The 27,081-nt window shown below is 43.6% G+C and overlaps 2 protein-coding genes across 3 annotated transcripts in view; one reads left to right on the top strand and one right to left on the bottom strand.

The window, feature by feature from the left end:
- Positions 1-1,096: 1,096 nt before the first annotated feature.
- LOC109897338 (uncharacterized) lies at positions 1,097-7,691 on the bottom strand. Its single transcript, XM_031827521.1, has 9 exons — positions 6,937-7,691; positions 6,579-6,837; positions 6,332-6,456; positions 6,162-6,198; positions 5,783-6,051; positions 2,062-5,546; positions 1,773-1,936; positions 1,571-1,652; positions 1,097-1,290 (listed from the first exon to the last, which is right to left on the bottom strand). The coding sequence occupies exons 1-9, from the start codon at positions 6,951-6,953 to the stop codon at positions 1,133-1,135; spliced, it is 4,596 nt and encodes a 1,531-aa protein (XP_031683381.1). The 5' UTR covers positions 6,954-7,691; the 3' UTR covers positions 1,097-1,132.
- A 9,431-nt stretch (positions 7,692-17,122) lies between these two features.
- LOC109898558 (carbonic anhydrase-related protein 10-like) overlaps positions 17,123-27,081 on the top strand; it is a 29,303-nt gene continuing 19,344 nt past the window's right edge. Inside the window, exons 1-2 of one of the 2 annotated variants that reach the window (XM_020493571.2) lie at positions 17,123-17,554; positions 19,572-19,646. In XM_020493571.2, coding sequence (XP_020349160.2) covers positions 17,497-17,554; positions 19,572-19,646 — 133 coding nt within the window. In that variant the 5' untranslated portion in view covers positions 17,123-17,496. The remainder of the gene's footprint in view (positions 17,555-19,571; positions 19,647-27,081) is intronic. The other variant, XM_031827522.1, reaches the window with a different exon arrangement.

The raw sequence follows: 27,081 nt of genomic DNA on the forward strand, positions 1-27,081 counted from the left end.
GTGTCAGTCATTTACCCTGTCTTCACAGATGATGAAGCAGCACCAATATAAGCTGTTGACTACTGCTGAATAGAATATGAGGGTTGGTCCCAGATGGTATGTGCAGGGTTAGGGGGCGGATGCCTGTGTCACCGTCAGAGGGAGGCATATTCATGATTCAACAATGTTCTCCATCAAAGTGCTGTGGGCTCAGGGTCGTGTGGACAATATTACATTATTAGAATCCCGAGCTGAGCCCTCCGTCGAACAACTTTCAGTGCTCTCTGAACTCATCAGTCAATGTCATCTGTCAAAATGCTAATGTCAATGTGAGTTCTAATATAGACAATTCTATGAATGTAAGAAATGGCTTGCTATTTGATTTCAGTTACCTGGTTTGAAGTCTACATCCTTATTGTTGACATATTTTACACTCTTTTCCCTATTAAGACTAAAATACCACGAGCAAAGCCTTTGATGTCCTATATTACACACAAACAAATAATCCATGTTCCACTCAAACATGCAGACCAAAGATATGATCAACAGGGGTAAAAATTGAGTGAAATTCCATGATGGAGAAAGACATGTGAAGGGTGAAGCTTTGGTGTTGAGAGTGACCCATGTAAATGATGGTAGGATGTGCTGTATACCCTTCGGAAAAGCCACACTGTTCGAGGAATTCCCATTATTTAGACATATAGTTTCGTCACTCAGTCTTGGCCCATGTGCTCCCCCACACCTACTACAATCATCGTGTGCATCAAACGTATGAGGCCTCACCCTGTTAATTCTAAGCGATCCAGATGTAAAAACGAATGATGAAGTACTGTTGTTAAACCAGCCATAGACAATAAGATAGGAGTGGGATGAGTGGGATACTGTGAGAATTATCAGTGCGTCTCAGGAGTCTTAGAGGTGGGTAGCTGGGGATTCCCTATTTGACATTTGGAATATGGGCATGCCACACTGAAGGCAAGGTATCCCTATAAGAGGCAATATATTGTCTTTATCAGTATTCCACAATCAATGACCATAAAAAGTCTACCACTATAAAGTACTAATAACAAGTACTAATCTTGTTATTTTGCACATACAGCTGCTGTAGACACAAAAATAAATGCAGTAATGTTTATTAAAATCAGGCACTTATCTAGTGCTTCTTCCCTGAAGCTCCTCTGAAGGGGCTGGTGATGGCTCGAGAGAGGGCCCGAAACACCCTAACCAGGAAGGGGCATTTACGGGACTGGGGATCCTGTGCAGTAGGTGCAGGTATCAGGTCCTCCGTGGGCGGGGAAGCGGAAGGAACCTCTGAAACCAAAAGTGTGCAATGCTGTCATAAACAGCTAATTTGAAGAATCTCAAATATACATATAGTCTGATTTGTTTAACACTTTTTTGGTTACAACATGATTCTATATGTGTTATTGTACTATGTAGAAAATAGTAAAAACTGGAGAAAAACCCTTGAATGAGTAGGTGTGTCCAAACTTTTGACTGGTACTGTATCTTTGTTCACTCTTGCCAAGGTCGTTACAAACTGGTCACATGGTGATGAATTAAAATGACATAATCAATGCTTATTACTCACTCAGTGACATATCACTGAAACGTTTTGTTGGCAGCGCTTCCAGTTCAGGGTGCTTCTTGGATTGTCCTTTTCTCTTGAACACCTGTTGACAAAATATATCCTGACATTAGAGCCCTCACAATATCTCATAAGCCCACTGGCTGTGGGATAATTAAATCGCAGCCCTAACTTAGAGGCAATTCCAAAACACAAAGCTCCCTACCTTGATCCTGATCTTCGGGATGTTAGGCATTTTGAAAAGGAAACGCCACTTCTTGCTATTCTTTTCCCCTCCTGCAGAGCGAGGCGCCACCTCAGCGTTGCCATCAGCTGGGTTAAGGCTCCTGGTGGGGAATTCATCTGGTTGGACTAACCTGGAAACTAATTCTAGGAGAAGTAGAGACGATACATTAGGCACAGTTGAAGTCAGTAAACTGTACACCATAAGAAACAATCTATTGAGCACGTTACAAAAGATTCCTCTACAGAGTTAAAATGGCAATTTAACTTACCATCCTCTGACTTCACTGTGGGCTTGGACACATCAGTCAGGGTGTCCATCACTGTGTTGGTCATTATCTTAGTGACCTGATCCATCGTCTGCCTTACTCCGGTGGAAACGAGTGACACATTTAAACACTGCCCCAGGAGAGTCCTAACAGAATTTTCGGCAAAGCTGTAGGCGAGCTCAGAGGCATCATTCCTTGACAGCTTTTTCAGGGCTGGCTTTGGCAATGCCGGTTCAGAGAAGCTCCTGTGGCCAGCCATGGATTGAAGTTGCCGGCTTATTGTGATCTCCTGAATGAGACCATGGACCTTTGTGATGAGGTCGTCTGACACACCTTGAATGGTTTCAATGGAGACGAGCCTCTCAAGGTTTTCCTCTGCTGAAGTCTTCCTTGATTCGTCCGTCACCAGCGTTTCCATTATAGTTTGCAATATAATGTTGGTGTCAGATATGGATGTTGGTATCAGACATGATGGTTGACATACAAGCTCTGCAGGGGAAGAATCCTGGTTCCTCTCATGAGTTGACAAGTATTTTGTCAAGGATTGCTTAGACAGTGATTCTGGCACATCTATTGTGATCAAGCTGTGGGACGCTGTCCCCTTTATCTCATCTGCAGTCAACTGGTCAAGGCTCTCAAGAAGAGAGTCCAACATGTCAGTTGTCTTCTTTCCAACAGATGAATTATTCGAGGCAACCACTCTGCACTTGATCACATTTAGGATCTGGCTGAGGGTGTTCTTAGCAGATTTGGTGAAACTCTGCTTAGTGACTGGCACTGTTGAGTCTTGGAGAGCCAAAAGTGGTTGGCAACTTTCACTCAAGAGAGAAAAATCTCCTTTCAAACTGTGATCACTCAACACTGACATGCTCTTGGTGGGTGTCAATGTGAAGGTGTCAAAGTCTTGATTTTCTGTTGACGCGTCACCCTGAGACGCAAGGGATTTAGACCTTTCAACATTGGCTAAACTGTCTTTTGTCAACATCTTCTCACTCCTGACAGATTGAGGTCGCTCCGGGTCATGAGCAGTGTCAGAGGCCTCAAAGTATCCATGTTTCTCCACAGGTATGGAATCCACCATATCTTTGGTTTTGGAGGCTGGCACTGAGGACATGGAGAAGAAGACCTTCAGCCTATCCCTCACTCGGTAGTAGATGTTGTGAGCCACATCCAGGAACTCATCAAAAACTATTTTAGGTATGAGGTGGGACTCTGTATCCATGGTCTCTCTCTCTAGGTCTTCCACAATAATGTTCACAATGTCCGAAGCTGCTGCAAACAGGTGTTGTGAATAGGTAGCAGGCATATTCAGTAGCTCCAAATGGTTTGCCTTGCGAGCAATGAAAACAATTGCAGCTCCAAAGATGGCCTCACTCACGATTTGGTTAGCCTTTGTGTGGAACTCCATACTTAGAATACTCCGGATGGAAATATTAGAGGTCCTGCTGCTGCTGACTGCACTTTGTGGCTGTGTGAGCGAGGAAATCTCACCTGAAATGGGGAGGTCCTCCAACTTTGAGATGAGAGCATCCAACTTCTGGCTGAACTCCAAGAACACATTTAATGTCCTCCCTCCAACGGAAGAAGAACAGTCTTCCTTAGAAGCCTCAACCTTCAGAACTGAGGCAACCTTTTTGATGACCTCTTTAGTGCATGTGTTGAGGGTTGTCTGGTTGTCTGAGATATCACTCAGAGACCTGAAGGACATACCTGAACTGTTAATACTGGTCTTTTGCACAGGAGATACCTCCAAACAGGCCTCAGTTGGGAGTGGTCCAGTTGCAGAGAGCTTGGTATTCAGAGGGACGTCTTTTTCCTCAGTGAGATGGTGTAAACTGAACCACTTATTTAGTTTGTCCAGCACATTGGTGTACAGGTTTCGTGAACTTGAATGTACTTCCACCCAGAACTTTTTGCGACCAGATTTTGTGGCTGCTGAGACCTTATTTGCCTCAAATGCCTCATGCAAGTCTCCTAATACGCCATCAAAAAGATCAACCGATGCCGCTGCAATACTTTCAGGGGAAATATGGGCAGATAAGATTTCCTCTAATCTATTAGTGTCGCTTGAAGGGGTTTTGTTCAGATTGGCAAATGTCACATCTTCCTCCTTAAGGCCCTGAATGATGTGAGAAACATCTATGTCCTCAAGACTCTGTGACAGAGAAGATACCAGGTCTCTGGCAGCAAGGTTACCCTGGGAGCCGGCCTCTGTGGCTGGGTTGAGACTCATCTCAATCTCAAGCTCATTTTGAATTGCTTGGCAGGCAGTTGCCACAGCAAACACTGAGTGAGAGCACAAGAACTTCAAGTCAGAGTCTGAGATGGGCAGAGATGGTGAGTCGTGAGTCATGGACATGGCCTCCAGACTGCTCTCAGAAACAAAGGGCTGGAGTTTTACGGAGACTTGTCTGACCATCTCCCCAGCAAGACCGCTGATGTCTATTGATGAGCTGGAGCCGGTGCTCTGTGGATTTAAATGTGTTTGGCTGTCCAAAAGTCCAAGATGATAAAGAACATCACCAAACACAACATCCACAACATCATTCGACAATGCTGTAATTCTGTTGCTAGACAGGAACTTAGCTGGATGCACGTCGTATGAGGTCCAATCACAAAGGGATTCTTTGGATGAGCACATGGACAGGCTCTGGATTGTTGGAGTTGCTGATATGCAGCTTTCATTGGTAGACTCGCCATAGAGTTGTGACATTTTAATTTGAACGGCTTTCACGATCTTGCCCTTGGAGATATTCAACAAGTGGTCTCTGATTGACTGCCTGGAGGACTGTCTACTTGCAGATATTTGAACTACCATGCTTTGAATTTCAGCAGAAACCGCAGTAAGGAAGTAACTCAAAGGGGTGGTCCGTTCCTGCTCAGTTCTTCCATTGTCTTTAGTCCTGAGGATACTATTAATGATGGTGACTATTACCTGTCCAGCCAGAGGACCCAATATGGCTTCAAGCTCCCCTTCTAATTCAAGCGGAGACTTGTTGGACTGGCGACTGCTGGACTTGCTTCCGTGCGCAATATGCGCCATGGCGTGGGCATACATTGATGCAATTGCCATGCTCAGCATCTCTTGAGCAAACCGAATGCTTGCTGAGTTGCTGCCATGACCTTCAGTTCCCTGATCACAACCCACATGTAGCATTAGCTGAGCTAGCCTGGAGTTGATGACTTTCATCACCACCTCCACAATTTCCATTACCAACCGGGTGTCTGCAGAGACGATGATGGGCATGATCTTCCTCTGCCTACTTCGGCTGGACGGCAGTACAATCTCACTCAGCGACCTACATGCTCCACTGTGGACCATTTGATTGAAAACACAGCTCTGAGACAGGCCAAACACAGACCTGAGTGGTTCTGAGCAGGGTCTGTCCTTCACCTCTCTATTGTCCCCCTCAGGTGTAGAGAGATATGTGAACTCTCCAGGGATCAAGTCTTCATCGTCCTCTTCACTCAGCAAAGAGGTCATGGACCTAGAGAATGCACACAACAGAGACATAGTAACAAAAATGTCCATGGCGTTTTGGACTCAACCTCATTATTATTACTACTGAAAAGGGAGTAAACCAATAAACATTTTAGAGCGCTTGTATCCATCTAAGCAGTATCTCTCACTAAGTGGGGCTGGTTATTGGTACACATGGTGAGGGGTATGGGAGTAATGTGTGAGGGTAGAACTTCTTGGAGGGAAGTGGATAGTGGTGCTTACCTGTGAGTGGAGGGGAAAAGTGTGGGTGTCCGCATGCTACAGGAAGTTTTAGAGCTGGTGCTCCTGCTGGGGCCTTGAGTACAACTTAATCTCACAGTGCGGGAAAGAGAAGTTACTGCCTCCTCACTTCCTGAACCAGGAGAGCCTGGCAACTCAGTCAGCTCTATCTGCATGGTGAGGTCAAGGGCTGGAACCACAACTGTCGATTTGATCTTCTTCACCCATGTGACAATGTCCATGCACTTGGCAGTAAACTCATCTCTGGTTAACTGCAATGAACATATAGAGAAGTTAGACACTGTACTGATATAAAGACTTAGAGCCATGTGATTACTCACCATTTAACTAACCAAGCAGACAGGAACTGACTTTAACTCACCTTGGCACGCATATTCTCACTCAACAGATTCCAGTGTCTGAAAAGTAAATAAAAGATAACTTTTCTAATGGGGAACATATCTAGGAAGCCCAGTTGGGCTGGGCATCTAAAAGATGTATAATACAATCAAACAGTCAAGGGAAGAATAGGAAAGCCACAGAGCAACATACTTGTCAGTCATGTCCTGCACAAAGGTGGAGAGGTCTGGGGAGCTTCTTTGCAGCCTGACCAGGCTGTCCTGGGACTTTGCAGCCTGGGGGGCCGTGGGCGTGGTGGTGAAGGTCACATCAGTATCCTGGGGACGACAGGAAGTACAGTTAGGCTGGAATTCAATCGACTCTAGTACTCTGTCCTCCCAAACACACACACACACAATGCAACTAGTAGATTAGATTGAGAGGTGACTACAGTCCTCACCTCTAGTTCCAGGTCTCCAGAGTTGAGTAGAGAAGTCTGGTGTGGCTCCTGTACATGGGATGGGCCAGCTGTCTCTAGATCAGCCTGCATCTCACTTTCTATTTCAGCCTCTAGTGACTGGGTTGGGTCAGCTGACTTCAGATCCGCCTCCTGCATCTCTGCATCCGGTTCAGCCGCTATTGACTGAGTTGGGCTGGCTATTTCTTGATCAGCAAAGAATTGGGCCAGGCTCCCCGTATCAGGCTGATCTGTTTCATATCTGTGCAGAGGAAAATAATCTCTCTATGATCACTGGGACCTAGCCATAATGTAGACCTTTGACCTATGTGTGAATGGATAATTTGTGTAAATTACGTACCTGACTTCATCCTGCATGTCATCAGCAATATTGATAGGGTCCTCAAGAGGCTGTGATTCCAATATCTATGAGGGTGAGGTCATCACTTTTGACCTCTGAAAGACATCAGAAAGAACTGTACATGCCTCACCTTTAGCCATCTCGTTGGTCTCATCTTATCTATAGTGAAGGCGAGGTTATATCCTTTGACCTATTGCAACTCTTTCACCAGAGAGGAAGAGGCAAAGCGAGGGTTTACTTTACCCAAAATTTGTCAGCGAAAATAAGACCACGAAGTGAAGAATTTGTATGGAGGTCAATGAGAGTATTGAACTTGAACAACGAAAAATGTCATCGGTAATTTTCTGCGTGATGATTATTTGATCGAATAGAAGTTTCGTAATGGTTAGGTTGTTTGGAATGCACTGATATAAGCGGACACTCGTGGCATTTCAGCAACTTTGGAAAAAATCGACTTTATATTGGAGTTGTGCCTGTTGTTCACACATGCATCTGCCCTCTCCTTGGCTTGAATGGTCATACCTGATCTCACCCCCTCCCGCCTGCCTTCCAGGATATGTATTTCCATTGTTAGAGTGGCCACTCAACTATCTTGTCAATATAATTGATCATCTTTGCTTGCACCCAACCTAAGGGTCATAACCTTTGACCCCCTGAAGTCATTAGAAAGTTGGCCTACATGCTACATCTAGCCTATCTTTACAGTAGCCCATAACTGGTCTATTACTTAAATGTTTTGGTCAATGACAGCCTATAGGCTACCTTTTAACCCACATAAATTAATACAATTGGATGTTATCCTGCTGTAAAATCTGTATAATGATTCTTCTTCTCATTTACAATAACCACAGCATTGAAAATAAAGTAACATACCTCAGATACTTTACTCTCCATGTATTTTCCTTATAAAATAAGAGAATCATCCAATGATTAACACTAGGTCGTCCAGTCAACAACGAAGATAAGACTGATCCAACCAGTTTTTCTGTTCAGTTTTAAACCTCTTCAATTATGACGTAACAATGTTATGAGCATTTTACGCAATGGCAAATGCACCCCCGATGCAACGCTTTGTTTATGGCCTACACATTGAAAGTACTGAATTTAAATGGAAGTTCTGGGGGTGGTAGGCCCATGTTTTGCAAAACAACATAAAAGGTGATACACTAAGTTTACATACCATAACGTCGCAGTTGAGCTGAAACTATCCTTCTATAAGATCATGAGAGTTTTTGAATAAGGTCGAACGGTACACCAGTATCTATCTGTACGTTAGAGCTATCGTCGTCATCTCTAACGCACAGGTACTGGGGCACGTCGCTGGTATAGTTACATCCCTGCTCTGATGACTCCTGTAATTCAACCAGATATAAGGAGAACAGGCCAATAAACTATAACTGCACAGTCAATACCTATTACTGACCATCTATGTTCACCCTAAAATCCATAGTCATACCCAATCATTAACATCGATTCAATAAACTCTGCCCAGCCTATATAGAGGACTTCAATAAATAAGGGTGGTACCTAAAAAACGAACTAAAGGACATATTGCCCTCTTGTGGTTAGTAAAGATAATGACGTGATCCCAGTCTTCAAAAGTTTCTGACACCAAACTCTCGCGAGGCTCGGTCCAGAAGTACCGCTATGAAATGAACACTGCAAACTAATAGTCTGTTCTTGTGGTTTAAACCTGTCTAGCGGAACCCCTCGCCAACAGCCAATGAAATTGCAGGGCGCCAAATACAAATCAACAGAAATCTCATAAATCAAATGTCTCAAACATACAAGTATTAGGCACCATCTTAATGGATCTTTGAGGTTATTGACCTTTGGCCGAGTTTTTAATCTATAACAGACAGTGGATAGTAAATCAAAAAATGTATTTGAATACTGTACTTTGTTTCAAAGCATTGTTCCAAAATAATTTAGAAAATTCAACCTGATCAAATAATCTGTATAAGAAGGAGGAAAATAGGAATGTACTATAATTTGTTTAGTGGATTCCCACCCACAAACCTGCTTTACAACATACACTATATATAAAAAAAAGTATGTGGACACACCTTGAAATGAGTGGATTCAGCTATTTCAGGCACACACATTGGTGACAGGTGTCTAAACACACAGCCATGCAATCTCCATAGACACATTGGCAGTAGAATGGCCTTACTGAAGAGCTCAGTGACTTATATCGTGACACCGTCATAGGATGCCACCTTTCCAACAAGATAGTTTGTCAAATTTCTGCCATGCTAACGCTGCCCCAGTCAACTGTAAGTGCTGTTATTGTGAAGTGGAAACGTCTAGGAGCAACAATGGCTCAGCTGCGAAGTGGTAGGCCACACAAGCTCACAGAACGGGACCCCCGAGTGCTGAAGCACGTAGAGAGTAAAAATTGTCTGTCCTTGGTTGCAACAATAACTACAGAGTTCCAAACCGCCTCTGGAATCAATGTCATCACAAAAACAGTTTTGTCGGGAGCTTCATGAAATGGGTTTCATGGCCCGAGCAGCCGCACACAAGCCTAAGATCACAATGTGCAATGCCAAGCGTCGGCTGGAGTGGTGTAAAGCTTGCCGCCATTGGCGTAATGAATCACGCTTCACCATCTGACAGTCCGTCAGACGAGTCAGGATTTGCCAGATGCTAGGAGAACGCTACCTGCCTGAATGTATAGTGCCAACTGTAAAGTTTGGTGGAAGAGGAATAATGGTCTGGGACTGTTTTTCATGGTTTGTTCTAGGCCCATTAGCTCCTGTGAAGGGAAATCTTAACGCTACAGCTTACAATGACATTCTAGATGATTCTGGGCCTCCAAATTTGTGGCAACAGTTTAGGGAATGCCCTTTCCTGTTTCAGTATGACAATGCCCTTGTGCACAAAGCGAGGTCCATACAGAAATGGTTTGTCGCGATCGGTGAGGAAGAACTTGACTGGCCTGCACAGAGCCATGACCTTAACCCCATCGAACACCTTTGGAATTAATTGGAACGCTGACTGCAAGCCAGGCCTAATCGCCCAACATCTATGCCTGACCTCACTAATGCTCTTCCCAGAAGAGTGGAGGCTGTCATAGCAGCAAACGGGAGACCAACTCCATAATAATGCCCATGATTTTGGAATGAGATGTTTGACGAGTGTCCACATACTTTTGGTCATGTAGTGTACATTAGGCCTACATGTCATAAAGTATATGGCATACTGGAGGCATACTTTCACTGTCAGTTCTGTTTTGAAACCTTGTACGCCTACGCATGATGTCCATTTTGCAATCAATTACTTAGAAAAATCACGGAGAAACATTCAAGAAATTCACAAAACGTTAAGAGTCTGATCATTTGTACAATGACACATTTGTTGTTAATTATTGCCTCCTTTGATAATAAGAATTTGTGTTGTTAATTTCAGCAGACATTTCAGAAGTCTCACTCTAGTTGTAGGGGAGAAGTATGTTGTGAAGAAGAAACATAACATTCTAGAATGGTTGAGGAATGACATCAACTGTGAACCGGTATGTGGATCAAATTGTCAGATACCCCTGGATTTCTCCTCCTCTCATGGCAGCAACATGAACTGCATGAAATGTATTCAACTTAACAGTGTGAAACTGAATTAAATGTAGACAGTCACATGAGTAAGAGGTTTCCAAGTGTAAAGAACACAACCTTCATGATGGTTTGGAGTTCTTTGTTGATTATCTTTTCATATTGAAACAATCAGAGCGTGTCACACATAGCACTGCTCGGTTCAGCAGGTGGACAAAGGGCTGCAGTGGCCATGCTCGTGTCTTCATCAGATGGGCATGGATGACCTGCTGGACTGCCTCCTGTATGTGCGTGTGGTGTCTGAGTCCACCTGGTAAGCACAGACAGATACTGTGTATTATCGTACAGTAAATATATACATTAGAACACAAGTAGAGAGCAAGTAGGTTCCGGGAAAGAAATCTTAAATATGTATTTAGCAGTAAGGAAATGCATTGATTTTGATAGCACGTTATAACCTACAATTATCATTGCACTCACACACACACCCACCCACACACACACACACACACACACACATCTTCCCTGTTCAAAGAAGTTGCCTGTCGTCCAGACAAAACGATTGAGACCATAAAGGGACCCAGTGTAGGCTTTGGAGAGGTCCAGGGTTGGTTAACCGACAGAGTGGAGGTGGAGGGCTTTCTCTCTCACAGACGTCTAGGGTGTCTTCACAGCAGCCGGGGTCATGAAAGAGGTCAGCACCATAGACAAGCAGTAAAATCACATTACAAAAACATAAAAATACACCTTATGGAACAGCGGGGACTGTGAAGAGACACACAGAGGCACAGACACACTCATACACACACACACATGATAACGTACGCACTATATACACACACATGTACACATGGATTTTGGTTTGTAGATATGTGTGGTAATAGAGTAGTGGCCTGAGGGCACACACCTAATGGGTGTGAAATGTAATGGCATGTTTTTAACATTTTGCTAGACCCCAGGAAGAGTACCTGCTGCCTTGGCAGGAACTAATGGGGATCCATAATAAATACAAATGCATCCTGTATTAATTCCTATGCTCAGTAATAATTTTGTCATTGTTTATCCACAGTTGCACCCCCTTTTGACCTCAGAGCAGCCTCAATTTGTCTGGGCATGGACTCTACAAGGTGGTGAAAGTGTCCCACAGTTTTGTCAAGGCTAGATGGCCTTTGGGTGGTGGACCATTCTTGATACACACAGGAAACTGTTGAGCGTGAAAAATCCAGCAGCATTGCAGTTCTTGACACACTCAAACCGGTGCTCCTCGGGTTGAGAGCCAGACCCTGTCCCCCGGTGCGAACACGGGGGCCTCACTGCGGTGACGGTCAGCGCTCTTCTTCTGCCGTCCACTCTCCTGACGTAGTGATTCCTGGACGGCCCTCCAGGTCTCCTTAGAGCGCTGCACCCACTCCACCGCAGGAGCCTCGGCTCTGATGCCATGGTGCCAGAACCGGCTGGTACCCCAACATGCACTGAAACGGTGACATGTTGGTAGAGGAGTGGCGTAGTGAGTTCTGGGCCATTTCAGCCCAGGGGACGTATCTCGCCCACTCCCCCGTCCGGTCCTGGCAATACGGCCGCAGAAACCTACCCACCCCCTGGTTCACTCTCTCCACCTGCCCATTACTCTCCGGGTGATACCCCGAGGTCAGGCTGACCGAGACCCCCAGACGTTCCACACTCGGGATGTGAACTGGGGACCCCGATCAGAAACGATGTCCTCGGGCACCCTGTAGTGCCGGAAGACGTAGGTGAACAGAGCCTCCGCAGTCTTTAGGGCCGTAGGGAGACCGGGCAACGGGATAAGACGGCAGGACTTAGAGAACCGATCCACAACGACCAGGATCGTCGTGTCTCCCTGAGACAGGGGAAGATCAGTGAGAAAGTCCACCGATAGATGTGACCACGGCCGTTGTGCAACGGGGAGGGGTTGTAACTTCCCTCGTGGCAAGTGCCTAGGAGCCTTGCTCTGGGCGCACACTGAACAGGAGGAGACATAGAATCGCACGTCCTTAACTAAGGTGGGCCACCAGTACTTCCCCCTAAGACCCCGCACTGTCCTTGAATTCCCCGGGTGACCCAACGAGGGTAGAGTATGAGCCCACCAAATCAATTGATCACGAACAGCGAGCGGCACGTACCTACGACCCTCCGGGCACTGTGGAGGCACAGGTTCCCCCTTTAGCGCCCGCTCGATGTCCGTGTACACCTCCCATACTACCGGTGCCACCAGCCTAGCCGCCGGAATGATAGGAGTAGGATCAATGGACCGGTCCTCGGTGTCATAGAGACGGGACAGTGCGTCGGCCTTAGTGTTAAGGGAACCTGGTCTATACAAGATCGTGAATCTAAATCTGGTGAAATACATGGCCCACCTTGCCTGACGAGGATTCAGTCTCCTAGCTGCTCGGATATACTCCAGGTTACGGTGGTCAGTCCAGATGAGGAAAGGGTGCTTAGCCCCCTCGAGCCAGTGTCTCCACACCTTCAGGTAGTAATTCAGGTAGTAATTGGCAAACCCTAAGAACCGCTGCACCACCTTTACCGTGGTCGGAGTCGTCCAATTACGCACGGCCTTGACGCGGTCACACTCCATCACCACCCCCGAGGTGGAAATGCGATAACCCAGGAAGGAAACGGCTCGTTTGGAAAACTCACATTTCTCCGCCTTCACGTATAGGTCATGCTCCAGCAGTCACCCAAGAACCTTGCGCACCAGAGACACATGCGCGGTGCGTGTAGCGGAGTAGATCAAAATATCGTCATTATACACCACCACACCCTGTCCGTGCAGGTCCCTGAGAATCTCGTCGACGAAGGATTGAAAGATGGCTGGAGCATTCTTTAACCCATATGGCATGACGAGGTATTCCTAATGGCCAGATGTGGTACTAAACGCCGTTTTCCACTCATCTCCCTCCCGAATACGCACTAGATTATACGTGCTCCTGAGGTCCAGTTTCTTGAAGAACCGCGCCTCGTGAAATGATTCCACCGCCGTAGCAATAAGAGGTAGTGGGTAGCTAAAACCCACAGTGATGGAATTGAGACCTCGATAATCAATGCACGGACGCAAACCACCCTCCTTTTTCTTCACAAAAAAGAAACTCGAGGAGACGGATGACATGGAGGGCCGAATGTACCCCTGTCCCAGAGTTGTCGTTAAATGTGTATTAAATATGTGTCATTTAATTAGCTCTTACGATGTGGCCATCTATTGCTTCTATGTAACTAAATAATCAGTCAGGTTTGTTCAACTAGTCTGTGACCGCGGTTGCAGATTTTTTGGTTTGAGTACCTGCTCCCCAAATGGTCTGTGCACCGTAGGTTTACGCTCCTAGAACATTCACTCCTGGCCCAGGTGGCAATTAGCGAGCATTTGCAATGGTTTTTTTTGTAAACCGATGTCAAAATCGTATCGAAAAATCTAAATGATCGATAGATTTTCCATATTGGTGCCCATCTCTAATAGATCATACATAGATACAGTATGTTGCACTTTTACGTGTTATAGTTAGTGTTGGCCCTGTTATAAATACTATGTAACAGATACATGAACACCTGTGATAAATATGTATGTTCTTCAATGGTGATGTCACTAATTACAGATATATTGGGATGTGCTTTGGCAGATGAAAAGGAGATCACAACCGACTGGATTAAAGGTATTACTCTGTGCTCTTAGATTGGTACAGAGGGAGAGAAACAATTAGAATAAATGAAAGGAGAAAAATAATAAATATTATTTGTCATCTGGAACAAAAATAATTTGGAATATATTTATCCCAGCGCTATCCTGTGTCCCCCAGAACTCGGAGACAAAGAATGGCACTGTATCTGGTTCTGTATCCAGTCACAACTATGATTGTTTGTGATGCTGCTGATGATGACAGTGATGATAAGATAGATTGGTCATACTTGTTGTACTAGTGGTATTTGTGAGAGTAGCATTACTATAGGAATATTCCATCTGTCCACTTTCCAGACAAACCAAATTAAACCAATACACACATTACACTGGAGCCAGAGAGCTTGAAAATGAACTGGTGTTTGGAGATGTGATGTTCAGCGCAGTGGACATATTTGAGGCAAATCTACCCTTAATTCCCACTTAGAAATCTCTTTTGACGTATTATACTATATTTCTATCCAAATGTGACACCCGCGGCCTAGATGGTTCGGCCACATTCAAGTCTTCATCCGAAATGGCACAGTATTCCCCTATGTAGTGCACTACTTCTGAACAGAGTCCCAGGTTCTCGGTCTAAAGTAAAGCACTATAGGGAGTAGGGTGCCATTTGGGGCGCACAATAATACCTTCTCCACCCACAGAATGTGATGCACTCCAGGGACTATTAAAAAAACGCGACAGTGTGACAAATGAAAAAGACCATCCAAAGGACTGCTACGTGTCTGAGTGCAACCGAGTGACCCCACCATCATATACATGCCCCTCTTCAATATGTAGAATTATAAAGGTCATCTCATTCTATGCTTTCCTTCTCTTTGTGTATCCTTTCTTTGCTTGATGTGTCTGATCCTGATGTTTCTTATCACGTCTCTAGGTGAGGAGGAAATAAAGAAGGAGATGGTTGAGTACACCACATTCGTACTGTCTTACATTGTAGGGAAGATGTATCACCTTCTAGAAAAGGCATCTGCAAACATGAGAAACAATAAGGGGGAAATCCTCAGGGAGATTGAGGCGGCTATCAAGCGCAGGCAAGAAAATAAGTGAATTTCATATGTAACAATGAAATGGCTATTGAATTACTAGCCTGCAGTTAGAATATTAGTATTGACATTAGTGGCAACATGAGTTCTCATAGGAACCCATAGTTGCCAGTGGCCCCAAACTCCAGTCTGTCATACAGTATAGGCCTAACCCTTAGTCCAACACCTGATCCAGTGGAAAGCTGACTACCAATTATAGGGTCCCAACAATAATTGTTTTCTCAACTCAATTATATCCAAGCCCTATAGGTGTTACAGTGGGACTATGTACAGTATAGTCTACTGGCAAACATTTTTCCTGGAGATGTACTAGCTAAATACAACCACCAGATGTCTCTAAGTGTTAACATTATCCATTAATTTGCATTGAACTTATTTTCTAGCTATGTGGGAAATTATGAAATGTATCCACATGTATCTACATTTTTCCCAATATTATGGGCTAGGTAGGTAGGTAGGGGTTAAGTTATATTGTTGTATTGTGTAGGCCTGTCATGGTTTGTGGGTATCATAAGCACAGATTTAATCACACAAATTAAAAGTTGTAGCCTCATAAATATGGCCATTTGGCAATACATTACAAACTGCCAAAACGTAGGCTACATGCCCTTCCTGTTAAGATGCATTACTACATGAATTAATAAAAGTAAAGAATACAGATTCAGAGTAGCTTATCTATTGACTGATCGTCATTCTTTTTTCACACCTTGCTGGCATGTCACTGTCTCATGGCAACATGGTCTCAGAGTATTTCGTATTATTTTATACGGAAATCCGAGACACTACATTTGGTATGATATGTTTCCTTTCGTATGGTATGTATTCATTTGTGGATGTCCATCATCCATGTTGTATGATATGTTACAAATTACAATTTGTATGAGTTTGGAGTGTGACTGTTTGAGGTTGTGTCTTTTATACTGATAACAAGTTCAAACAGGTGCCATTAATACAGGTAACGAGTGGAGGACAGAGGAGCCTCATAAAGAAGAAGTTACAGGTCTGTGAGAGCCAGAAATCTTGCTTGTTTGTAGGTGAACAAATACTTATTTTCCACCATAATTTGCAAATAAATTCATAAATTTATCTTTGAGTGGACTCAACTTGAAAAAATCCCCCTGGATTTTTTTTCTAATTTTGTCTGTCATAGTTGAAGTGTACCTATGATGCAAATTACAGGACTCTCTCATCTTTTTAAGTGGGAGAACTTGCACAATTGGTAGCTGACTAAATACTTTTTTGCCCCACTGTATATAGCCTTGTTGATTTGACAATGTTTAAATTGAAATGGTGCTTGGTGTAACTCTGTGGTCTAAATCAGTAGTTGTTTAGTAAACTGTTGAAAACATTAACACGCTTGACCATGCTGCAGGTCACATAACTGCTTGTTACATGCTATATTTTCTCTGTGGACTTCACTGGACAGATGTTGCTCTCCGGTTTTGTGACGAAACTAACATATGTGTATTTGAAATTATTTCCGCCACTGTGTGACTGTTGTCTTTTTCTTGTCACTGCCTTATTGTATATCACGGTGGCGTATGAACGAATAGCTTATAAAGCAAACAACGCAATTTTCACGTAATATGGCTTTTGTACTGCCTTGGCTTCCTCAGTAATATTACCCATGCACCGCTACTAAGTAGTTGCAAAGTACCTAAAAATAAGTAAGTAGTTGCTAATTAGCTCAAATGCAAAAGCTGTCTGTGATAAGATTTGACCATGTAACCTATGAGTTGCTAGACTTTTGCGTTATGTCACTCAACCACCACGGCCAACCACTTTCCTTTCGTTTTTGCCTTAAGTAACCTACTATCTTATATAAGCATACCAAACATAAAGTATTGTACTAATTTGAGTGTTTCGTACTTACGTTTACTATGCTACGTCTAGTCCACGAGACCAGTCTGCCCATGGTGATGGTCTGCGGCACGCAGTGACAAGTTGAGTCCACTCAAAGATAGCCAGTCATGTAGCTTTAGTTCGTACTCGGTCTTCAAACACATTCAATGGCGAAGCGAACGACGGCATCGTGTCGTAATTATAGAATATATATTTTTTATTGCTCACATTACAACGTGTTTTGAGCGGTAGTGGTTTTTGACGCGCGTTCTTTTGGCATACCATTTTGGCAGAGCGCGCCCCACTCTGAAAGTGACACCTTGGATCGTTGACGGATTGGGGAAAATGCCTCATCAAAGTTTGTCATCGTTAAGAACTCAAACTTTACAATTAATATATTTAAGCTTTTGCAAAATTAACTTGGAATGAATGAAGAATGCATATCGTTTGGGAAATATTTTTGATTTTTCAAGCATATTTCATCTGTACATCAGGTAAGCCTTGAAGCCTGCGGTTATTAAATGTAATTAATGAGATGAAGTGATGAACTTCAGGGCTTGAACAAACCCCAGAATATTGTAACACATTTAAATGTATTTGGATAAGGAAATACAGAATAGTCTTCTGTTGATGATACGGTTGCAACTGTAAACCGTGCAATGTAGGGCACGGGTGTTGCAGCTGACTACCAATAATTGTTTCAATGTAGGTTTAAGCATGGCGAGTCTTTAAAGGTCAATAAAGCACATCTTTGCTCCACTTGCGCGTGAGTTGGCAACACAATTACTATAATCGTTGATTATATAGCCATTCTCGTGAATTTTTGTCATAATATTATATAATAGGCTATTTGTGTTTAGGATTATAGATGTTTTTTGTCCCGCCCCCAATTTGGTACAAATGAGAGAACATTTTACAAAATCTCTTTGCGCCTGTAAAATTTGTAATGCTGAGATTAGATTCAACATTAGGCGTTGCTCTTTACATGTTGCATGGATATCATTATTACCCACATCTTACATCATCCTAGGAGGCCTCTTTCCCAAAATAAGCTATGACAGAGACTCATTTGTCAATAAACATACTTGAAAAGTTCCATCTAATTTCTGTTCTTATTTACATCTGCCAGACAGCAATAAATTGTATATTATTGTTCTTACCATCATGACCGCTGACATGATGTTTAGTGTGAAGAACAGCTGACCGTGGGGCTTGACCCCAAGATCCAGAAGTGCAGAGGGCAAGTGATGTACCACAAAACCCTGGGCCTGTGATAGAGGCAGTAGAACCACTCACATAAACAGTGTTTCAGTATTCTCTCCCTTCGAGACTTGTCCATTCGCACAGAGCACCGTCTGCAAACCAGCGCCCTAGAAACCTCCGGAATGATCCCATTGCTGCCTGCCACCAATGTAGCAAGAGAGTAAGAGAGAGGAAAACTGACAGGGGGCACGATCCCCAGATCCTGTGTGGTGCAGAGGCAGGTGCTCTACCACCTGTACCACAACAACTTGGCCTCAGGGCAATTCATAGGATTTGGGATCTAAATTTGTTCCCCTCCAGTAAGTATGATATGTTATGTTATGAATGGAATAACTGTGGTACAATATCCTATGAATTGGAGGACGTGTAGTATCACGTCTTACCCTGCCGAACAATATCATAAGAATTGGATGATGAAATGTATAATGCATCTTGGATGACGTATAGGGTGGCAGTAGCCTAGTGGTTAAAGCTTTGGGCCAGTCACCGAAAGGGTGCTGGATCAAATCCCTGAGCTGACAAGGTAAAAATCTGTCATTCTTCCCCTGAACACTGCAGTTCATAAGAATTTGTTCTTAACTGACTTGCCTGGTTAAAAAAAGGAAGTACTATACATCTTGCTCTGATTCCAGGCTGCTTGTTCTTTTGTTAGCATTTGTGGTAAGGACAAAGGTTAGGAGAATGTACGTTGCAGGTTAGAATTAGGTTGAAGTTAGGGAAAGTGTTAGCTTAAATGCTACAGTTGTCCCCGACCCAACTCGAACACACAACCTTTGGTTGCTTTATTTTTATACTTTTTTTCAGATTTTTCAGAGGGTGCCTCCGTACCCTCAGCACCCCTAATCAAAATCAAATCACATTTTATTGGTCACATACACATGGTTAGTAGATGTTATTGTGAGTGTAGCGAAATGCTTGTGCACCCTACTTCCCTTGGTTATGGACCAACCTCCCTACTTTTAATTTCTGTCTTAAGTAACCAGACCATTATTATTTGTAACGTAACATATCCTATTAAATGGAGGTATCCACTTGAACGTTCCAAACCCTACGTCTCTTTAATGTGCTCAGGCTGACCACAAAAGCCAGGGCCTCAATTCAGTTTTTTATCTCTAATCTCTCTTTGTCTCTTTAAAGGTAATATTAGACTTAAGAAGAAGTGAAAGTTAATAGTGTTCTAACAAGTGAGTTGATGATCATTTTCAGCGACATGATAGTTTCTATGGTTTTGTTTTTTTCCTACTGCAGCACAGCTAATTTCACCAAAGATTCATGATGGTTGGTGGGCGTACAAAGATGCCGTCCAAGGGAGCTTTGTTCCAGGTAATTATTTTCGATGTTGAACAAACACTGACATCACATGAACTCAAAGCCTTGGTGTCCCATGGCCCACTATTCAGAGAAGTTCCTATCAGTTTTCCACATTGATTCAATGTCATCATATTTAATTATTTTTGTTGAACTGACATGGAAACAATGTTGATTCAACCAGGTTTTGTCCAGTGGGTTGTTTTGTAACAGAAAGCCAGACCAAACATTCCTCTCTGTTTTGGGAAGGGAACATTTCTTGTTAACCAGGAGGGTTCGCTTGTTACTAACGTTCTTGCTCTTGGGCAGTGTTATTGACATGGGCTGGCTTCTTCCTCCGCTCTCTGTCTCTGCAGCAGGAGCTTCAGGTTCACTACTGTTCTGACTGCAGGTCTTATGAAATTTTTATCACAGCCCTCTCTCCATCTTCCTCCCTCCCTGTGCTTCTTCATTCCATAATCAAGGGGAGCACAGACATACAAGTATACAGAAGAAGAATGGCAGCACAATGAATAAAATAGAGGTCTCAGACCTTTTCAAGGAGGAAGGATCGAATGACCAATATAACTATGGAGTCAAGTGCAGTCTGGTAAAATTTCAGTAATACAACATAAGGCTGTTATTCGTTAAAAGGTACATTTGACATAACTATTATATCATACACAGAAAGGTGACTTCCTGTTTGCAGGAATCAACTTCCTGTTTTGCAGGAATCAATTGCCAAGACTTACACTATTGTCAATAGGGTCAGGGTGATACCAGTATGACAATGTTTTTTCCATAGCGAAAATGAAGCAGACCAAACTCTGTGGTCCTTTGAAAACCTGCTCTATGTAAAATAGTTTGTGCTATATCTTGGGAAATAAATAATGTGACTCTAAATCGTACCTGGCTCCACGAGGGGGCTAAAGGGGGCCTAGCCCCCCTCAGTTTTAGTTTTAAAAAGAGCTAAATCTATCTTCGCTGTCAGCACAATGGACAGGGTGCGCCACTGTGTGTGTAGGGGGGCTATGGAAAACCACTGGGGCAGTTAGGTATGACTCCTTTGAGTTTCCATAAAAAGCGGGGAAAAATGCGTCTCATTTCTGTGGTATACTAAGTGAATAACGTTGTACACCTCGGCATGTAATATTTGATTTAGATTTATAAGGGCGGGGTCAAGTTTACCAGTTTAGTGTTGGCTGCCCAATTGTCTCCTTCCTGCTCCTCTGCTCTTCCTATGAGTGAGGTTTTCATCCCGACATTGACTGACACTGAATTGATGATGACCTAGCTCTCTCCGGAACCTGGAGAGGGTGGCAGGGTGTACTCTGAAAAGGACTGCACTGCAAAACATTTCCTGGGAGTGGCACGGAAGTTGTCACAGCTGGGGAGTCTGGAGACAACCCCAGTATCCACTGTGCATTGTTCAGGAGAGAATTCTCTCTTACCTGCTAGAAAAAAAGGCCCACGTGGGGAAGTTTGTACCCCTGCATTGCCAAAAGGTTATTGGATGGTGTTTAGGGCTTGGGAAAAGTGTTAATCTGCCTTGGGGCAACTGCTATGATGGTCCTTTATTTGCTCTGTTAATCTACATTCACCAAATGGACATACCATGTTGGTCAATGTGTATCATGTACCCAGTGCTCGTTTAAATATCAATATAAATATCGCCGTCATCTTTGAAACCCCAGTGCTGTGTAAAATAAATCCAACTCATTTGCATCTCTACCTGTCGCCTCCTGCTCAATATGTGTCCTTGTGACTGCTAGAAGGACCCTATTTTACACTGACACGGCGTAGCGGAGATGGATTACAGACTTCGCGCCAACCTATCACTTCAAAAGCACTCAATGATCTCGGAGTCTCTGCATTTGAACTTTGTTTATTTTGGTAAAGCGTGATAAGCAGAATTAAATATAATTCCAGTGCAAGAACACCACAAAATGTATCCCCCTCACCGATTTCCACTGCCCCCTTACTCACTTTATCCTGGCGCCGGTTCTGCTCTGGATGACTACATAATGATGTTTGTTTCCAACATTAGCGCTGTTTTCCTAAAGAAGTCAAATCCACTTTGTGTTTTGTTTCCTTTGCCACGATACTAACGAGTATCACGATACTGCTATCATCCCACCCCAATTGTCAATGTGGGCCTCAAGGAATGGTGAATATTTGGATGAGCCAATGGGCTCCTATAAGGATATGTGACACCAGCAGAAACTGCTGCCTCGAGGGCCAGCGCTGTTCTCATCTGGTCCATGTTTAAACCCTGTCAATGGATTACCTTAGGAGAAAGGCCTATTTATTAGCTGTGACAGATAAGCACAGCAGGTGACACGGAGGCCTTTGGAAGTCTTTTGTAGAAGGTTGTGGGATGCTCCCTGACCTTTAACTTTATGTCTGCTGCTAGTGTATCAGTGTGTGGACTCAGGGGGTGAGCCCTTTCAGCCTCTCAGCCTAGCTGCAGGGAAGCTTCCTGTCTATCACCACAGAGACCTTTACACAGGAGAGGAGACATCCACACACAGCAAGTGACAGTGACTCTGTGTATGTTCTGTGTGTCATGGGTGGAAGCCAAGTTGGTGGTATGTTTTTGCTATTGTACAGTCATTCACCTCAAGCCCTTTTTGATGAAAACGGGGAAACTCTACAGCTAGAATGTACATTTGTAGCCATCTAATTTAAGACTTAACTTTTTGAAATAGAAAGGAAATCGAATTGATCTAAACAGGCTCAAGAAGAGTGCAATTATGCCTTGGCCCATTAACTTTTTGATACAGATTTCAATTCAACTGAACCTTTTGTCAGAAACAAAGGCATCACCTTCCTTCTGTATATTCTTACAGGAGCATAACTCTGTATTATTATTTGTATGTGCTGCAGTCTTGGAAAGTAGGTCACCAAGTTAGTGATCACAGCCAGCTATCGCTCTCTCTCTCTCCCTCTCTCTCTCGCACACACACATACACAGATGCCCTTGCAAAGACTGAGGGGCAAAAAAGAAGTGCGGAAGGAAGAAACAGAATCCCTCCCACGCAAAGAGTTCTGGGAGAATTTAAATGGAATGGGAAGAGGCTAGAATAGAATTATGATTACTATGCTCTCAAAAATCTTGGTGGTATTTAATACTAATGGTATTAAAAGGCCATATTCACAGGACACTTTACATTATTCACTCTCACTCAGAGCTATAATAATTTTAAGCCCCTCTTCCTCCTTTTCCCACTCACCGAATAATGTGATGAACATACATATGTTCTAGCATATTGCTGCTGTATTTCTACCTGCAGGTATGGCGGCCTGGAGGATGAGCGGTTAGGTTTGGTATTGGAGCAACACTAGCTACACCATTGTCCTCAAAGCTAAAACATTGTGTGAAAGTGCTAGATTATGGCTGACATTTAAGACCGTTAACAACCAAATCATTTGTAGGCGAGCCAGCCAAATAATTTACAGCTGCGATAAAGGAAGATGCTCAAAAGAAAGGTCAGAAAAGCAGTGGCTTATTCCTCCTTGCCATGTCAAAGTAAGATTTGATTTGTTTGAGGGCTGAGCAAAATAACCTCCTACAGCAGATGGTGTTAAATCCTCTATGATGATAAGAAGGTCTAGACCTAGGAATATTATCCTGTCAAACCAGAAGCTTGTCAGTAACCAGGTTTACATTAAACCTTTACATTCCATCGCTAGAGTTGAAAATGTGATGGTCACCCATCTAAATTGTATTTTTTTATTCAGTACATGGAAATGTATGTATTTATTTATTTGAATTTGACCCCCCTTTTCTCCCCAATTTCGTGGTATCCAATTGTTAGTAATTACTATCTTGTCTCATCGCTACAACTCCCATACGGGCTCGGGAGAGACGAAGGTCGAAAGCCATGCGTCCTTCGAAACACAACCCAACCAAGCCGCACCACTTCTTATTAACACAGCGCGCATCCAACCCGGAAGCCAGCCGCACCAATGTGTCAGAGGAAACACCGTGCACCTGGCGACTTGGTTAGCGTGCACTGCGACCGGCCCGCCACAGGGGTCGCTAGTGCACGATGACACAAGGATATCCCTACTGGCCAAACCCTCCCTAACCCGGACGACGCTAGGCAAATTGTGCGTCGCCCCACGGACCTCCCGGTGGCGGCCGGCTGCTTTTAAATAAATTGCTCCATTGAATTATCCCTTGGCTTACAGCACCCTTTTAAGCACTGTTTATTGAAGAACAATTCTCCCTTCATCATTACTCTGATTAATAGCTGGTAATGGAGGCTGGTAATGGCTCACATCAACACCATTATCCCAGAAACCCTAGACCCACTCCAATTTGCATACCGCCCAAACAGATCCACAGATGACGCAATCTCTATTGCACTCCACACTGCCCTTTCCCACCTGGACAAAAGGAACACCTATGTCAGAATGCTGTTCATTGACTACAGCTCAGCGTTCAACACCATCGTACCCTCAAAGCTCATCACCAAGCTAAGGATCCTGGGACTAAACACCTCCCTCTGCAACTGGATCCTGAACTTCCTGACAGGCCGCCCCCAGGTGGTGAGGGTAGGTAGCAACACATCTGCCACGCTGATCCTCAACACTGGAGTTCCCCAGGAGTGCGTGCTCAGTCCCCTCCTGTACTCCCTGTTCACCCACGACTGCATGGCCAGGCACGACTCCAACACCATCATTAAGTTTGCTGACGACACAACAGTGGTAGGCCTGATCACCGACAATGACGAGACAGCCTATAGGGAGGAGGTCAGAGACCTGGCCGGGTGGTGTCGGAATAACAACCTATCCCTCAATGTAACCAAGACTAAGTAGATGATTGTGGACTACAGGAAAAGGAGCACCGAGCACGTCCCCATTCTCATTGACGGGGCTGTAGTGGAGCAGGTTGAGAGCTTCAAATTCCTTGGTGTCCACATCAACAACAAACTAGATTGGTCCAAACAAACCAAGACAGTCGTGAAGAGGGCACGACAAAGTCTATTCCCCCTCAGGAAACTAAAAAGATTTGGCATGGGTCCTGAGATCCTCAAAAGGTTCTACAGCTGCAACATCGAGAGCATCCTGAGTTGCATCACTGCCTGGTACGGCAATTGCTTGGCCTCCAACCGCAAGGCACTTCAGAGGGTAGTGCATACGGCCTAGTACATCACTGGGGCAAAGCTACCTGCCATCCAGGACCTCTACACCAGGCGGTGTCAGAGGAAGGCCCTAAAAATTGTCAAAGACCCCAGCCACCCCAGTCATAGACTGTTCTCTATACTATCGCATGGCAAGCGGTACCGGAGTGCCAAGTCTAGGACAAAAAGGCTTCTCAACTGTTTTTACCCCCAAGCCATAAGAATCCCGAACAGGTAACCAATGGTTACCCGGACTATTTCCATTGTGCGCCCTCCCCCCCCAACCCCTCTTTTACACTCTGCTACTCTCTGTTTATCTTATATGCTTAGTCATTTTAACTATACATTCATGTACATACTACCTCAATAAGCCTGTCTAACAGGTGTTTGTAAATAGCCTTGCTACTCTTTTTTTCAAATGTCTTTCTACTGTTGTTTTATTTCTTTACTTACCTACACACACACACACACACACACCTTTTTTGGCACCATTGGTTAGAGCCTGTAAGTAAGCATTTCACTCTAAGGTTTACACCTGTTGTATTCGGCGCACGTGACAAATAAACTTTGATTTGATTTTCTCACTCCGTAGCCTATAGTTTTCATGAGTCGGCTGTCTGAGTGTGAAAAGGTCTACTGTGTCCTAGTATTTGGCAAACAATTTTGCAGTTGCAACACAGTTATTTGAACTAATTGTAGTTCCATCTGTAGTTCTCTCACATCCCAAGACATCTGCTCTCTTATGTTAACTGCATGATGGATCATCGGCTATTCCTCCACTTTAATTATATCCACAGGACCTTAGGAAAGCATTAAACTGGAGTCGGGAGTGTCTCTGCACAGTTCAGCAGGTTCAATAGACAGAAACCTGTCCCAATTTTGTCTTCTTTGTTTATTCTTCTTGGAAAATTGGAAATGTAATCCCTACGATCTGAGGGGAGGATTTCCCTGGTCATTTTTATATAAAATCAGAGTGAATTTTGTGAATTGTGATTGCTGTGAATTGGCCAGTCCTCAGTCCTAGTGGTCTCTCCAGACCCATTGACATTTATGTTCTCATTTTAGTTTGTTCTCTGTAACATTATGTTTATATCCTGACTATTTTGCTCTGGAAAAAACCTCTAGGCTTCAATTAGCTGCATATCCCAACACGTGTTGTGAAGTCTCCCTAGAGGTAGTTGTACTGTAGGGTCTGGTTTTCAGCTCTTGGCTGGGACGTACTGCATTGCACCTGCTGCATGCACCTGCTACCTGATCCAATAATATACCTGTACTGGAATAGAGATCATGATCACTATGCAGCATGGGTAAAGGGGGTGAGTTCACACGTGAGGATTTAGACATACTTAAACTTTTCTAGCTGAGTTTTCTAATGGAAATTGTTGTCTTTCCTGCTCAGCCTCAGTAATGTCCAGGTGCATCTCTAAGCACCTTTCGCTGCCAAAACAATAACGTTTGTTTGAATCTGCCCTATGAAGCATCCTTAGCAATGAATGCCTCGTCATTTATTTTGATGTTTTTATCACTCATGCTCCACCAAAAGTTAAAACAACAGTTGGCATTACACTCAACTCATGGCAATCTATCTTTTTTTCCCTTTGAGTATGGTTCTCACATATCCTCTCTTGCTTGCGACTTGTGCTCACCAAATGCCACTGAGTGGGATTACAACACAGTTACATCACTGTTTCAGGACACAAAGACTTTTACATACTGTATGTGACATGACCTCATTTTTTTGGCAAAAGTAATAATTGTTGCCAAAATACTGCCCCCTAGAAACTATCAACAACCGTGTTAGCTTTTCCCTGGATCAGTTCGTTAAAACAATGATAGTTTAGTTAAAAATGGCTAGGCTTCATTTTGTGTGAATTTGACTAAACATTGTTTTTTTTTTGATAAACACTGTATTGAACCCACTACACATGAAGCTACAACTGGTAAACAATGTGGTGGCTCCGAAAGCAGGAAGATATGCAACATGAGCTTTGTTGACATTCAGAAATTCCAAAATCATTCCAGATCCTCATCTACTGTATTTCATTATTATGCATTAAGAGTAGTTTGGCCAAGATCAGCATGTAATATAGGTCACTGATCATCTTAGGGTGGCTAATCCATTGCTTATTTGCTAGTTGAATCTTTATTCAGATTATTTTGAGAGTTCCCTATTTAGCAGATTCACTAGCTGATTGATTCATTAGCTGATTCTTAATTCTGAAATTGACTCCTAGTCATGATTTCCTCTTTTTGTAGAAACATCTATAAGGGGTTGTGGCACTGATCTGATAGTCCTTAACCACCATTGGGCTTTGCACATGAAGGCATGCCCCTTGCCCATA

Source organism: Oncorhynchus kisutch, linkage group LG6, assembly GCF_002021735.2.
Source record: "Oncorhynchus kisutch isolate 150728-3 linkage group LG6, Okis_V2, whole genome shotgun sequence".
NCBI lineage: Eukaryota > Metazoa > Chordata > Actinopteri > Salmoniformes > Salmonidae > Oncorhynchus > Oncorhynchus kisutch.